This window comes from Capricornis sumatraensis, chromosome 16 (assembly GCF_032405125.1).
Source record: "Capricornis sumatraensis isolate serow.1 chromosome 16, serow.2, whole genome shotgun sequence".
NCBI lineage: Eukaryota > Metazoa > Chordata > Mammalia > Artiodactyla > Bovidae > Capricornis > Capricornis sumatraensis.
Genome location: NC_091084.1, coordinates 76,474,153 through 76,490,508, shown reverse-complemented (window position 1 = coordinate 76,490,508; position 16,356 = coordinate 76,474,153). Strand labels below are relative to the sequence as shown.

The 16,356-nt window shown below is 44.3% G+C and overlaps 1 protein-coding gene across 5 annotated transcripts in view; it reads left to right on the top strand.

The window, feature by feature from the left end:
• Window positions 1-16,356, top strand: part of PHF21A (PHD finger protein 21A) — a 187,977-nt gene that overhangs the window by 169,467 nt on the left and 2,154 nt on the right. For all 5 annotated transcript variants that reach the window (XM_068988372.1, XM_068988374.1, XM_068988373.1 and 2 more), the window contains 8 exons: window positions 160-258; window positions 2,842-2,893; window positions 3,645-3,724; window positions 4,178-4,238; window positions 6,781-6,944; window positions 13,531-13,686; window positions 14,957-15,032; window positions 15,341-15,444. In XM_068988372.1, coding sequence (XP_068844473.1) covers window positions 160-258; window positions 2,842-2,893; window positions 3,645-3,724; window positions 4,178-4,238; window positions 6,781-6,944; window positions 13,531-13,686; window positions 14,957-15,032; window positions 15,341-15,444 — 792 coding nt within the window. The remainder of the gene's footprint in view (window positions 1-159; window positions 259-2,841; window positions 2,894-3,644; window positions 3,725-4,177; window positions 4,239-6,780; window positions 6,945-13,530; window positions 13,687-14,956; window positions 15,033-15,340; window positions 15,445-16,356) is intronic.

Genomic DNA, 16,356 nt, shown 5'->3' with positions numbered 1-16,356 from the left:
AGTCCCTCCCCCTTCTAACCTGAAGTCCATATTACCTCCTTTATTAATGTTTCCGGTTTGAGTATGTTCTTTTCTCTCTTGTTGGCAACAAAGTATGTTTGCTTTTATTCTCCTAATAAAAAGTGAATTCTGAAGTTTCATTTAATTTTCCTCTCCTAGACGGTTAAATCCCACACAGAAACAGATGAAAAACAAACGGAGAGCCGCACCGTCACTCCGCCTGCTGCACCCAAACCAAAACGGGAGGAGAACCCTCAGGTAGGCCCAGCCCTCCCGGGCGTGGCTCAGGCTCTGAGATGTGACTTACTCTCATACATCAGGGGGGACCCTTGCTTTCTGAATCACTTGGTTTCCTCTTCTTGTGCTTTCTCACTCTTCAGTGATGTTATTGCCAAATCAGGTTGGCCTGGGACAGATTAAGAGTGTGGCCTGTAGGGTTCACGAGCTGGCAGACAGAGATTCCATAGCTGTGTCACAGATTTGAATTGTGTGGCTCGTGACCATTTTCCCCAGGTACCCCCTGCATTCCTGATGATCATTCTGTTCCGTTTGTCTCAGCCAGTGTCTATAAGCTGTCCCATTCACAGTTAACGTCTATCTGTGTTGTTGATTACACTTGTTACATGTGCATTTTTGTTATTACTGTTGTATTGTTAGATCCCCAAATCCCAGATGAATCAGCAGCTCGAAAGTAGATCATTGAAGCACAAAAGTAGGGATGAAAACAGTAACATCTGTGCTGCAAATGAATATAGACTTATAAACTTAGATAGCAAACAGAACTCTGGTACAAACACAGATTGTGAATTTGTGTGTCCTTGGACAATAGAATATTATAGTGGATGCTTTTGTACAAGCAGCTCTAAAAGAGAAATGTGGACAGGTAATATGATGACGAATGTCTGATAGCTGGATGTTACTAGACCAGCAGTCCATTCCCTTCTGTCCTCAGTGCAGTCTTTGTAATGAAACCATGTCAGATAGTGGCATGAAGCCATCAAAGCTTCATGTCATTTTTTAGAGCAATGATTTATCAAGCCAGTTCAGGTTTTTCTACAAGTACAAATTATTATTCTTTATGATATGAAATGAATTAATTTTTAATCTGCTTTTTAAAGAAGAGACCAGAACTTGAACCAAAAAGAAGTACTAGTCATGCACGTTGCTGAGAAACTTACAAAATCATCTGCAAAATTAGTGTCAAGTATTAGGCTTGAAGGGTGAAAAAGAGAGCAGATTATTAGCAAAATTCCCTTATCAGAAGAAACTGAAGGATATCTTATGTCAGTAGCACCATGGAGACACGCAAGTACCCTTGTATAATAACAGGTATTTCTAATTGGACAGAATCACTTTCATAAAGAGGATAAGTTAGTTATTGGTACACATGTGATACATAGGTAAGGCCAGAGTTCTTGACTTTTTATTCTATTTATCACTAAAAATCAGCTCTATGGAAGAGATTTTTTTCCCCATGTAGTAATTCTTTTATGAGCTTGATCTAGACTGGCGAAGAGGAGTTGGACGTGAGTGGCCAAGAAGGGTGCTGTTACTTGATTAAAAGAAGGTGCATCAGAATGTTAGTTCACACACTGCTTTATTAACAGAACAGTTGGGAGACAGTCTTCTGATCTTAAGTTTTGAAGGAATAAGTGAAAATGAGGAATGCAGCTAATTGGCAGCTGCAAAGTGTATGCAGTGTATAGAATGGGCACCAAGTCCAAGGCTTTCCTTACTGAAGCACTCAGGCTGTTGGGAGGACAAGCGCCCACCTGCTTTTGAAATAAGAAATAAAATAATAACATTTCTTCAGGATGCTGAGAATACCAGTAAAGGACATTTCTGTGTTCTCAAGTGGCTTGTTCAAGATTATCTTTATAAAACACTCAGTAACTTGAGTAGCCTGAACCTGTCAGTTCAGGCCAGAATATCATGATGTTTAATGTTGAGAGTAAAATGTCTGGATTTTCAAAGACCAAATTGTGGTATTAATAATTCTGCAGGAGTGTCAACTAATGATGTTTCCTTATTCATCAGTTAGAGAAATTGATGATTTATCATTTGGCATATTTAGCAGCTGCATGCAGTGCTATAGCAGAAAATGAAGACATACTTTCCAGACTCAAATCCAACCAAACACCAAAGTAGTAATCAATCTGTTGCTCACTCCATGTTTAAGCAATGAACGTTCCAGACTTGGAGTCCAGTGTTCTCATCAGCCTAGCTTCCAATGGAGCATTGAGAGTGGTGGTCAGAGAGAAATCATCACTCTATAATTTATAGGTCCATGGTTGATTGGAAAGTCACAGTATTAAGCACAACCACCTTGCTAGCATTCCTAAAACTCTTAGCTTTGAGGTTTCATTGTCCTGAAAACTGAACTGAACTTTCATTGTCCAGTCAGTGGTAATAAAAATACAAGAACTCTTGACCCGGTATCACAAATGAAGTTCTTAGAATTTGGAGCTTGTTGTATGGGAAGCTCTGTGGAACACTCTCCGTGTGTTTTTTTGTTTGTTTTTTCAGTGTGGAGTCCTCTTTTCTCTTAGAGAATTTTTCTGGGAAAACTTAGATCTTTCAAGATTGTGATTTCTGCCATTGAGAAAGTAGAAGATAAAGGCCCCAGTCCTTCTCTTCTGATTCCTGTAAGATCAGAAAGCTTCCCGGGCAGCTTCATAGCTTCTCAGAGCAGAGGGTGCCTGCTCCTTGCTCACCTGAACTTGGCTTTCTTCCTGCCACCAGCCATTGGGTGGCTTTCCCTAGGAGTCTAACTGGGAACATGCAGTTGGCTTTGTGAGAACCCAAACTGAAGTATATTCTTCTTTTGTTTCTCTGGCACAGAAACTTGCCTTCATGGTGTCTCTAGGGTTGGTAACACATGACCATCTAGAAGGTAAGAGAAGACATTCATGGTGCTGCCTTGCTTCTGGCCTAGAGCTTTGTTCTCAAAAACAGTGTTCAATTTATTGTTAGACTTGAAAATTGGAACACAGTGTGATTCAACCAGTGTGGACTTTTTTTTTTTTGGAGTAAACTTACCTTCCTTCTAGCTAATGTTCAGCTTCTCTCCTGTCTTTATTTATCCACACTATTGTCCTGGGGAAATTCCCTACTTGCCTGGATTAAGGGGACTGCTGTTCACTTAGAGAAACTACTTTTTTTTTCTCCTGGCAGCACAAAGTAGCAAATGGCCCTCTGACAAGTCTTGGAATTTCTGTCCCTTTTGATTATCAGAATCTTAGGAATAGTTGCAGAGCTGTACCTCTCTTAGTTATTTAATTCAAGAATGGTAAACTGTGATTACTCAGTCTAGGTCTGTGGATAAAGTTCATCCACACCTGTATTATAGTGACCTAAAAATAGACCAGGACAGCTGTTGACAAGTGTGGTCTACTGTTAAGCTCTCAGTCCACAGAGAACCACCCTGTAGGACAGCACGGCCTTGCCCTCCAAGAGGCAAGAGGAAACGGTCCCACGTGTTTGCTCCCAGCCGCGTGCTGGCCTTGGCCGAGGCTGCAGGGGAACCAAGAGACTTGCTCTCGTTTGTTAACTTGTCATGGGAAGACCAGTAGGTAGACAGGGAAGTCAAGCTTGGTGGGCTTCTCCGTGCCTCTCTTCTAATCCAAACCTTTTGCTTTCCCAAGAAATCCAAAGCAAGAGGCAAGAACGGAAAAGAAGAACAACAGCGAATCCGGTGTACAGTGGTGCGGTCTTTGAGCCGGAGGTACTCTTGTCAACACTCGGCCCTTCCTTCACATGTTCAGTTTTATTCACAACTCGTTCAGTGCGTCCCCTCTGAAAACCTGCTTAAGAGCAGTACCCAGATTGTGCTTGGCCAGCTTTGTAAAATGGTGGATTTTTCTCTGGCCGATCCCATTATATCATTTTTCTCACTGTTTTCCCCCTTAATTTATTCCCGAAGTTCAAGTAGCTACAAACCTACCTTAAAAATTTAACTCATCCTGTCATCTGAGTATGACTGTCTCCTGAAGCAGAGACAGGCTTCTCTGGAGTATTCTCTCAGAGCCAAGCACATGTAATAACCCCGCATCTTAGGGTGACCGGCACTAACTGGCTGGCAAGTTGGCGGGCCTGCAGTGCTTGGTCTTTAGCTTGCGCCAGTTTAGTAATAACCATGCTGTCCAGCCAGTCACCTCTCCATCTTCATTCCCCAAAGCGCAAGAAGAGTGCAGTCACGTACCTGAACAGTACAATGCATCCCGGGACCCGGAAGAGAGGTGAGTGCCTTTTTGTGTCTCCCCTGGCTGCTGCTTTTGCTTTCTGTGTGTGTTTCCTTCCCCTCCCTCCTCCCATTGTCCTGTCTTAATTCCTGTACCCCTTGAAAATAGTCTTGTTGCTGTTCTCTGAGAATGGGGGGAAAAGAGAGTGAGATTTCTTATTAGAGGTCTGTAGACTGGATCAAAGCTGCCTTCCTGGAGTTCTGGCAGAGCTGGCTCAGGGGAATGGCTTAATGCAGCATTTCTGCCCCAGGCCCACCAGGCTGTTGATGAATAGCACAGTGAACAGAACACCCTGTAAGAGGAAGCGTTTTAGCATCATTGAGCCAAACAGAACGCTGCTGTTGCCAAGGTGTTCTTAGTAGTGTCTGAATGGTCCTGACACAGTGAGGACCGAGCATCACTCTTAAGCGTCTGTGAGCTGCAGGCTTCCTAGGAAGGAGAAGGGTAGCCACATTGAGAATTTAGAATGTATGAGAGAAGAGAGCATCTCCAACTAAGGAAGAAAAGATCACTGTCAAAACAGGCTCCCCAAAGCAGAAACTCCTGAAGAGCTCCATCCCCCAGTTGTTCCCCCCCCCCCCACCTCACCCTCAGGGCAGTCTCCACTCTCAGCACAAGCAGGCCTGAATAGGTCTTAACGGCTCAGAGTTCAAGCTCATAAACAGGGCTCTGGAATTGTTCTTTGATGGCAGTAATAGAGCCCAAGGTCCCTTTCTCCACATGATAATGTGGCCCTGAATTACACTTCTAGGCCAGAAAGGTTGCAGAGCGAGTGGAGTAGCGTGCTGATTTGTGTGCGTGCACACACCGTCTCAGGGCTGCTGGAAGCTGAGGCGGTCACCCCGACCCTTTGTCTGCCTTAGGCAGGGCTCCAACTGTACCATGCCCACCTCTTCCCCTCAGAGAGATAGCACACCCGCCTTAGTGACCCATTCCAGTGTTTCATCAGTCCCTCCTCTGGAAGCCAAAACACACTTAGATGGGAGTCCCGGAGTCACTGGGATTGCTTCGTATTAATCCCTAGGCCACAGTGTCATGGGTTATTTTCTGTAGTTTTGTTTTGTTTTTGGCAATTTTTAGTGACCTCTGACATAATTCTCAGAGAGGAGCCCCCAGCCAGAAGCTACAGTTAATTGGCCTGCCAGTGGGCAGTATCTGCTAAGAGGATAGGGGTTAAATGAGCCAGAAAGACCTTGGCATCTCTTGCCAAGGTCAGAGGATGAAAGCCTGCATTCACAATGCCTAGGACGTGCCTACTGTGGGTAAACAAAGAGCATTCATCTTCCACTTTCCCTTCTAGCAGCACTAAATACCTTAGAAAAGACAAACCAGTATGATCTGTCTCTGTACTGCAGACAGTGCCGGTTTAACACAGATAGGTAATATTTGTGTAATATCTGACAGAATCATGACTCTTGTACATAATTCTAATATAAATAATAACTGTTGGCAAAGTCATGATGCCATATACCATTCACCAGTACTCGTAGGCAGTTGTTTACCTGGTTTTTGTTTTTGTTTTTTTTTTTTGCCTGTGGTACGCTGAGTGTACACTTTTGATCACTTGACATCTTAGAAGCTATGACCTTGGCCTCTGGAAGACAAAGACCCTGACTTGATATATCATAAGGCAAGAGGGGTTGGCCTGGACTTCTGACACCCATTAGGACTCATTTGTAGATTCTCTGTAGCTGTGAAGTTTGATGCAACATGCTCCTGCTCAGACCAGCTCTCTCAGTGAGCAGTGTTACTGATGACAGGGCCTTACCTGAGACGCTAGGACAGGTAGTTCACCAGAATGTTTGTGATGGAAGCAGGGAGCACTCCGTGATCAACTGGGGAGGGTATCTGAGTCCAGACATACTTAAAGTCGTTGTTAGGCCCACAACATCTTTTTAGGTGTTAGGTTTCAGCTGCTCCCAGAACATCTCTCTTACTAGCTCTGCCAGCAAGGGGCAGAGTAGTTAACTTGAATTTTGCCTCTTCCCTTCGCCTTTCTCCACCCTCATAAAGTGAAGTGACCAAAATGTGTATAGGAGAGAAAAGGACAATCAGAAGTCCTCGAGAATATCTCTGGGAACTGAGAATCATTAATATTATTATATGGATAGCAATTGCAGAAAAACCTTAGGGAACAACGTGCAGAAGACACAGGAAAATAAACATTTATCCCTGGCCTTGACTCCCGTTGAGCTTTGATATCTTGTTTTCCCATTAGAAATCTCAGATTGTAATAGTTGAGGAGTGTCTCTATAATCTGCCCAAGTTGAAGACCTTTAACATATGACCCAGAATCTCCTGCCATTCTCTGAGGCTCTCTTATCCTCCCTTCGAGACTCATGCATTTGTTTCTAATGACATTTAAATCTCTGCTTCTCTTCCTCTCTTTGGGACTTTGTATTAACTTTCTGTCTGCTACCTCACTTCCTTTTCCATGCTAGCCAATGAGGAACACTGGCCAAAGGTATGTAAGACCATTTTTCCCCCTTTCTTTCCCTCCCCCCTTTTTCCCCTTTTGTTCCCTTCTCTCGGTATATAGGTCGTCCTCCAAAATACAATGCAGTGCTGGGGTTTGGAGCCCTTACCCCAACATCCCCCCCATCCAGTCATCCTGACTCCCCTGAAAATGAAAAGACAGAGACCACATTCACTTTCCCTGCATCTGTTCAGCCTGTGTCCCTGCCCAGCCCCACCTCCACAGACGTAAGTAACTTGGGGAAAGCTCACTCTCTTTCTCAGACGTGAAATCGGGGAAACCGTTATCATATGTTGTCTCCTTACCAGCTGCATCTCCTTGACTAATCCTGGAATAGCAGTCATCCCTCCAGGACACTATGTGCCATGTGAGGCAGCTTTCTGCTAGGGCCCCAGGTCCTGCCATGTACTTGAGAATCATGTTAAATAACACGTCAGGAAGCTCGGTCAGGGCTCTAGTCTGGATTTTATCCGCAGTGAAGGAGTTCTCAGGAAGAGGGATGGGGTGGGGAAGTCAGCTCCTGTAACTGAGAGGTGTGCAGGCGTCTTGTCATCAGTTTTGGGGAGTGGGGGTAATGGACAAAGGTGCACATTTCCCCCAGCAGTCCTTGTTTCTTGCTTCAAGTAGAATTTAAGGCATGGAAAACTTTTCCTTCAAGCAACTTTATTCAGCAGAATTGATCAGAAACAGGTTCCTGAGAAAGCATCAGCCTGCCCCTGAGGCTGCAGGCGTGTAAATTGCACGCTCCCCACCCCTCACCTAACAGATACTGCACACCCTCTGCTGAGCAGGTGCTGCTCTTGAGGCTGGGGACAGAACAGGGAACACAACCAATCCCTGCCCTCAGGGAACTCCACATTGCAAGGCCAGAGGCAGCGGCTAAGCAAATGAACATTTAAATGTCAGGTAATGAAACGTGAAGTGAAGCAAAGGGGCACAAAATCAGAGTTACGGCAGGAGGTTCTGTTTTATGGAGAGCAGTGAGAGAGAGTCTCTGATGGGAATGGGGTAGGTGGGAACATCTTTGGGGAGGCATTCCACGCCAAGGGGACAGCAGAGCAGAAGCCCTGCTCACAGGAGGAAGTGCGCGTGGCATAGAGAGGCTCTTGGCGAGCACGCAAGAGAGCTTGTGGGAGAAGAGACTTCAGAGGGCCAGGCCCGCCCTGCAGGGCCTTGCAGCTTTAACTCTGAACGAGACGGGAGATGCTGGAGGGTTTTAAGTAGAAAAGTGGCATTACTTTCCAGTTTTTATATTGAAAAAATGTCAAACCTACCGAAAAGCTTCAATAACAATACAGAGAACAAATGTATACCCTTCACCTAGATTCACCAACTGGTATAATTTTGCCACGTTTGCTGTTCCCCACCCCTCCACACACACTTGTTTTGCCGACCTAGTTAAGAAGTTGCAAACATCATGAAGCTTTACCCGAAATACTTCAGTGTATATCTCCTAAAAACAAAGATATTCTCTGACATAGCCACAATAAACTTATCAAATTGAGGAACTTTAATATGATAAAACATTATTATGATGATATACAGCCCATCTTTAGATTTCTCCAGTTGTCTCAGTAAATGCCTTAGTGGCACTTTGTTTTTTTCTGTTCCAGGATCCAATCCAAGATCACTTTTGACATTAATTTTTATGGTGCTTTGTCTTTAGTCTCCTTACTCTGGAACCGTTTTTCAGCCCGTCTTTGTCTTTCATGACATGACCATTTTTTAAAAGATAAGCCACGTGCTGTATAGTGTCCCTCCATTTGGATGATCTGATTGTTTCCTCAAGAATAGATTCCAGGTGTGCATTTTTGTAGGAGCACTAAATACATGCTGATGAGCCCTTCTCAGTGCATCTCAAGAGGCATGTGTTGTCCATCTATCTCATTGTTGATGTTAGCTTTCATCTCTAAGGTAGACACCATCAGATGTCTCTACTCGTAAAGGTGCCTGTTACCTTAAGTGCAGATAGCTTTGAGTCTGTAAAAATACCCCAGCAGTCTTCAGTTCGGTTCAGTCATTCAGTCGTGTCTGACTCTGCAACCCCATGAACTGCAGCTCGCCAGGCCTCCCTGTCCATCACCAACTCCCGGAGTTCACCCAAACCCATGTCCATTAAGTCAGTGACGCCATCCAACCATCTCATCCTCTGTCATCCCCTTCTCCTCCTGCCTTCAATCTTTCCCAGCATCAGGGTTTTTTCAAATGAGTCAGCTCTTCACATCAGGTGGCCAAAGTATTGGAGTTTCAGCTTCAGCATCAGTCCTTCCAATGAACACCCAGGACTGATCTCCTTTAGGATGGATGGTTGGATCTCCTTGCAGTCCAAGGGACTCTCAAGAGTCTTCTCCAACACCACAGTTCAAAAGCATTAATTCTTTGGCTCTCAGCTTCCTTCACAGTCCAACTCTCACATCCATGCATGACCACTGGAAAAACCATAGCCTTGACAGCAGTCTTACTCAGTGATTTTAACGTCTTTTGATGGTGCTTGCCTGCATTTATTATTTTTAAGGCATTTGCAGAATTTACTTGGATTTTATAGGAGACTGAGGAGGGCAGGGTGGAAGCACAGAGAGAGACCAGGTAGGAGGCCGTTGTAGGCGTCCTGGCAGGAGCTGACGATGGCTTGGCCCAGTAGAGTGTCAGAAGCAGAGGTGGAGAAAACTGATAGGGTCCGTGTCTGTTTTGAAGAATGAGCAGAATTAGATAAGGGGATGTAAGAGAAAAGAGAATAGCCAAAGATTTTAGCCTAAACAACTGAAAGGATGACGCTGCCGTTTACTGGAATGACAAGAGCAGGTTTGAGAAGAGAGACCAAGGAGTTAATCTTGTACATGACCCGTTTCTTTTGTGGATTACAGAGCTTGTCTTTACCTGAAGCTACATCTTCAGGTAAAATGTGCTTTCAGCTTGAAGTCTCTCTTGGTACTTATTAATGACCTGCATGCATGCATGCTGTCATTTTAGTCATGTCTGACTCTTTACGACCCCGTGGACTGTAGCCTACCAGACTCCTCTGTCTATGGGATTCTCCAGGCAAGAATACTGGAGTGGGTTGCCATGCCCTACTCTATTAGTGGTCTGCTTCTCTCCACAGAGCAAAAGAATACTGTATGCAGAGCATGAGTTACAGTTCCAGAAGCAGCAAAGTAAGCGTTGTCTTTGGAGGACCAGGGTCATGGAGGAGTCGTCTTCTCGAGCAGGTTTCCTTCCTTGGACATAACCAAGGCTACAGGCCTAGACTTGCTCTCAAGATTCAGCATTGGCTTTTGGCATTACTGGTTGACACAGATTTTCTGCCTGTCCTGTTAACAAGTACCAGGACACTGGCAAAAGCCCTGTTTGTTGGCCCCAAGGATGGTCTCCATTTTCCTCAGTTGAAGCATTGCCAAGGTGTTGCCAGCTCACAGTTTCGTGGTAGGGATCCTTCGCAAGGTGGTGCACAAATGGTGGTGAACAGGCGACTGTGGATCTGCAGTTGAGTTACCATTGCTAAAGAATGCTATGTTTATGACTTTTGACTTAGAGCGTTTATGATTTTATTTGACTGAACCCAAAGGATCCATTCAGATCAAATCACAAACTGAAAAGCTTCTGCCAAGTTGCATCTTAAAATGCAAACTTTGTTCTTTCCAGGAAACTAAAGGTGAAATAAAGCTTTTCTAAAACCACTAAATATTTTGAGAACCTTCTAGGTTACACCTAGTAGAATGGATGGGACTTCCCTGGTGGTGCAGTGGCTAAGACTCCATGCTCCCCATTGCAGGGAGCCCTGGTTCAAGCCCTGGTCAGGGAACTAGATCGTACATGCATCAACTAAGACCCAAAGAAACCAAATAAATAAAAACCCTAGTGGAATGGGTTTTCTTTAAAGATAATTGACTTCTACTTTTTCAGTGTCCCAACAGTGGCAGTGATTAAAATCAGCACACAGGGCTCTATCTGTGTTTGCCTCCAGGTAGCGTAAACCCCAACAACGTTAATTAAACAATCACGGTCGAGAGGCAAGCCTTTCCTAGGGATCAATAATCATCCAGAAGGAGCTAGTGATATAAGACCCAGCCGGTCACTAATCTTTAGGATATACTTGTTGCCACTGTCATCGTTTTTGTGAGAAGAAAAGATATGTTGACGTGGTTGAAAATTCTTTTAGCAAATGATGAAGTTGTGATTGATATAGCCAGGGTGTTTCCCAAAAACATACACCCCTTAGCTCCTAGCAGACTCTTGGGTCAGCCATCATTCAGCTTGCTGTTTGGTTTATGGTAGTAATTTGGTCAGTCACCGAAGCCTAATAAGCTTTTGGACCTGGGGCAGCACCTCTGTGGGACTTCCTCTGCTTTCTTTAAGCAAAGAATCAATTTTGTGTGGCTGAAATACATATCTTAGCATTTTATATTCCATTTTGATGGGCAGTAGTTCTCAATGTGTGGTCTGCATGTCCCTGAGACTCTTTCAGGGGTTCAAAATAAGTATTTTCAAATATAGTATCAATCAAAATATAAAATCAGAAGTGTTCTAATGATAGCACTAAAATGTTCTTTGCCGTCTTCATTCTCATTCTCTCAAGCGTAGGACAGTGACGTTTTCCACATCTGACGTGATCAGTAATAACATCATCACTGAGGGCTAACCAAAGGTGTACCTGTGTGTTCTTGGGTTTTAACGTTTTTCAGTACATGATTTTCGTAACTTTCTGTGATTCTGTTATTATTTCAAAATAAAAAAGCTTTAAAAGTTTTAGTACAATAAACAGCAATAGGTAGAACTCACATAAAAAAAAGCACTTTGAAGTAAACAAGAGCAGTTTGAGGTAGACAAAAGTGCTTATTAATTCTTAAAATTACTAAGGGGTCCTCGCACTGAAAAGATTATGGACTGCTGCTATAGGATAAGATAGCAGTAAATAAGGTAAGAGTTTTCTTTGCTTTAGGAACTTGAAAGAAATTACTTAACCTTTATTTTATGTACTCTCCACCTTCCACTTCCTGATGGTCTCCTTACTCAGTAGCAAAGGGAAGTGAACAAGAACTCTACCCAAAAAATAAGATAGGTATTTGGGATAAGATGTCCAGTTTGCCTCATTTACTTCATCACTGATAATTTTACCTGTGGTTCATGTAAAAGAGTTTCAGAAACCTTAAAATTTGTCTAAACTTCTTGAAGTCACAGACTTAAAGCATGTGGCTGTGGTTTAAGAAAGATGAGCTGTCTAGAGGAGCACTCCCCTCAGCCTGATCTTAAGAACAAAAGAAGAAAGTCACAGTTAATCTAGGAGAGAAACCTTCATGTCTTTCAGTGCCTTTGAAATTAAACTGTTAGGCTGCCTTCTCCTGCAGTATTTTTGCACATGTACCAAGTATCTTTTTTGTAATTGTCCAAAGGTAACATTGTTTTACTAAAAAAGATTAGCATCCATCCACACTTTGATGTATCTTACAACTTTTTGCAGCCAGTTTTCTATTTCACCAGATACCCTAGATATGTAGATACTGCCAGGTAGTCTCCTTTCCTTTCCTTTGGAGAGAAATTGTAGGTCTGAGAAGATAACATTCCTGAAGATACCCTGGAGAAGGGAAAGATGACTCACTCCAATATTCTGGCCTGGAGAGTTCCACAGAGTCTATAGTGCGTGGGGTCACAAAGAGTCGGACACGACTGAGCGACTTTCACTTTCACTTTCTGCAGTGGTGGCTGAAAGGTTATATCATAGAAAGGAAGAACTGAGCATTGCTCTGTCTTTGCTTCCTGTGCAGAGTTTCTGTATTAGACCTTCTGGCGGAATAGCCTGGAATTCTAAAACAACACACTGGAAGTGAAAAGGAGTCTGCCCCAAGTTGTGGCACTGCCTTCTTAGCTAACCTCTGGCATGACCCCTCGGTTTTCCCTTCCCTGGTGTCCTTAGCAGCAGCATTAATCCTGTTCAGAGAACGGGCGAGGGATTGACTCGCTGGAGACCACTTCTTTAATACCTCATTTTTTAAAAATGTGTTCTCTCCAAATTTTAAATAGATCTGCTTTTTCCTGATGGTGCCTTTGGTCGTGAGGGCTCCGGCAGACTCACCTGAGTACCAGAACTGTCGCTGGTGGGGGGAGGGGGGACTAGTAGAGCGCACTGAGGCTGCTCCTCTTCTTCCATCTGGTGAAGCGTCTTACAGGGAGGAATAAGGCCTCCCGGAATAGAATGGGCCATTGCACAGCAGATGCCAAGTGCCGGTTTTAAGAGAACACCGTCAGGTGTTTGGCGTTTTTAATCGTGTTAGAATGCTTATAGGAGTTTAACATGCTCCCGACTTAATCCTTTCCCGTGTGAATTTTGACTGTAGTTTTCCTCCCAGAACAACCAAAGTGTTTAACAAAAGCCTCCATTTCTTGTCTGTCTGTCTTTTCCAATTTTTCTAAACTCCTCTGAAAAACGATAGGTAATTGGAATTTTCGCTATCGTATTGTGGAACACTTTGATGAACGGATTTCAAGGTCTTTCAACTTTATGATTTGTGGGTTGGACTGTACTAAAACATAAATGCTGAGCTGTTGCCTCTAAAGCTCATTTTGGCCTGGGTGACTACAGAGTTACAGTCTCCTGTAAACTCTTAAGAATACCGGCCCTACCTGGAGAGCCCCAACAGTATGGACCAGGTCGGGGCTTGCACCATTGGTAATTCCTGCTTTTCCTGAGCACTCTTGTAATGAGTTGGAGGGACACAGCTGATTGTCCTAAAACATTTATTATGTGTATTCAGAACGTGCATGTTAACATTCAGCTTTTACCTTTTTGTCCTTTCTTTACCTTTCCTCACAATGTCATAGGGTGATATCCATGAAGATTTTTGCAGTGTTTGCAGAAAAAGTGGCCAGTTGCTGATGTGCGACACGTGTTCCCGTGTATATCATCTGGACTGCTTAGACCCTCCTCTGAAAACGATTCCCAAGGGCATGTGGATCTGTCCCAGATGTCAGGACCAGGTACTGTGGGATGGGTCAGAGAGGACGAGAGACAGAGGAGGAGAAAGACCCCCCTCCCCTGTCATCTGGGGGAACAGCACAGTCTCTTCCCGCTCCGGTAGCTCTCCAGGCCACGTCTGCCATACCTACAGGACAAGCCCTCACCTGCATAGCTTCTCCTCTCCGAGGTCCTCAGTTCATGAGGCAGTGACTCATGTAAGGCGGAGAAGCCCTAACTGCTTCTCTCTGTTTGAAATGATGTATCTTTTTATTACCGTTACCCTTAAAACTCCACAGTACTGTCTGCCTCATTCTCTAAAAATGGTCCAAACTTAGCATATGGTTGAAACTCTGGAAATAAAATCCTTAAAGGAGAATATGCAATTGATCATTTAGTTCAAATAAGAACAGTTTTACTTTTAACCCGTGTTCTCATCAGGATCAGAGCACTAACTATACAGTACTGTCTTAATATTTAATGCACTTGAAAGAAGAGAAACAGTGCTCCTTCCCTCCCCTTTCTGTTTAGTTTCTGATTTTTTTTTTCCTCAATGATTCATGTATGTCTTTATGTTTTTATGATAAGCTGTCCTGAGACCTTTTTGAAAGTAGGCAAGCATATAAATAGTAAATAAATAAGCCCAGTACTCAGCAAGCTTTAGGAGCCCTGCTTGATTTTTTGGAATCCTGATTCGAGAGACTTCTGGTCTCCCCCTTTAAATCTCTAGTCTTCGTCCTTTCTGTCTCCATGATGTAGTAGAGACAGTCCTCATACTGATGCTGCTTTGTGACCCTCTGATAATTTTCTTCATAGGCTCTAGATTATACTTCAGTGTTTGGGGTTGATATTTAATTTCCTCGATCAGGCTGTCTTTGAGGGACATATAAGCTAAAACTGAGATAGGCAGCCCGTGTCAGGTCAGGGATGATCCTACCTGTGGTGCTGCCATCACGCAGATGTGCAGCTTGTGTGCTGATGGTTCTGACCATAGGCCGTAGCTGAGGGTCATGCAGCAGGTCTGAAAAGTTGGGAACGCCCAGCCCAGTCCCCACCTGTGCCTATGCTGGGGCTCAGGTGGCTTGGCTCTTCCTGCCAGTGACCTTTATTCTCTCATGCTGGTAAACTGGAACTTCGTAGTCCAGAAACTATACCATGGGTTTTGCCATACTGCCACCATAAATCCTTCCTGGATTTTGTCTGCCAATAGCGACAGACACTGTTGCTTGTTGTTACACAGGGGATGTATGCTTATACTTCTTTCCCAAGGATAAAATTTGAAAATCTTTTCAGATGCTGAAGAAGGAAGAAGCAATTCCATGGCCTGGAACTTTAGCAATTGTTCATTCCTATATCGCCTACAAAGCAGGTAAAGAATTATCCATACTGCCTTTTGAGTGAGCCTGCCTTTGTTTAAAAGTAGTGACAGTATTTGTTATGTTTTCAAAGGGAACTTTAAAATTACACATGAAAAGCTTTATTGCATGAAATAAAAAGTTGGTTATAGTACTTTTGGGGGAGGAAAACTTAAGTGAGATCTTATATGTAATGCCAGGCCCAAGCCACTGACAGTTTTCTTAGCGTCCTTTTACATGTAGAACAGGAAGTCCAGGTGAGCAGGTTCTGTGTACTGATGGCACGTGGGACTAAGTTCCTTTTTTTTTTTTTCCTTCCCAGCAAAAGAAGAGGAGAAACAGAAATTACTTAAATGGAGTTCAGATTTAAAACAAGAACGAGAACAATTAGAGCAGAAGGTGAAACAGCTCAGCAGTTCTATAAGTGTAAGTCAACCTCATGCCTTCAGTGACAGGTACAGAGATGCAGAACTTTACATGTGCGTCAGAGGATGTGTGGCTCTCAAGGGTTGATGCATTCCTCAAGCTTACTGACACTGCTACCTTAGGCGGTCACAGTTTGCCTCCAGTTAGAGGTTGGTCCTCAGGTACAGGGGGCCAGCTGGTGCATGGTGCCTTAGCCAAGCTCTGGAGCATCCTCTTGGCTTTGATCTGAGAGGTTTTCAGTCTCCAGATTTTCTCTGTTACTTGAAGAGGTCAAGTAGCAGCTATAGGAGCATAGCCAGCACCCCAGTGAGCTCCTGAGCGTGTTGGGAGGAGTGTGGAGCCACCTGAGCAGACCAGGTCCCCATGTGTAACTCTTCCCAGTAGCTCTAGCTAGCTAGCGGGCCCGTCCGCAGGGCCTTCCCTCCTGTCCCCTCTCCCACGCCCTGCTGATAGCCTCTCTAGGGTCCCCTGCGCAGCTCGAGAAGGAGCGCTTTCTGGAGATGAGTACTGGAAGTAAACACCGCCGAGCCTGGCTGACCAGGTGGGAAGGAGAGCTGTGTTTGCCGCAGAGATTCAGAGGCTCCTCCTGACCAGAGCAGGCTTTCTTTTTCACTGAGTAGGTCCCTTTTCCACTGAGTAGGTCCTCTTGTTGCAGTGATGTGGCCCCAGCCCTCATGGATGCCAGGTGGCAGTCTTGCTGTCCTTCTTCATTGTACTGCCCATTGTGGCTGGCAGGTTTCACATCGCTTTCCCTGCCTAGAACAGAAGCCAGCAGGTGTGGGAGGCCTCATCAGTTCAGCTCAGCTCAGTTCACTCAGTCGTGTCCAACTCTTTCTGACCCCATGAACCACAGCACGCCAGGCCTCCCTGTCCATCACCAACTACCGGAGTCTACCCAAACTCGTGTCCACT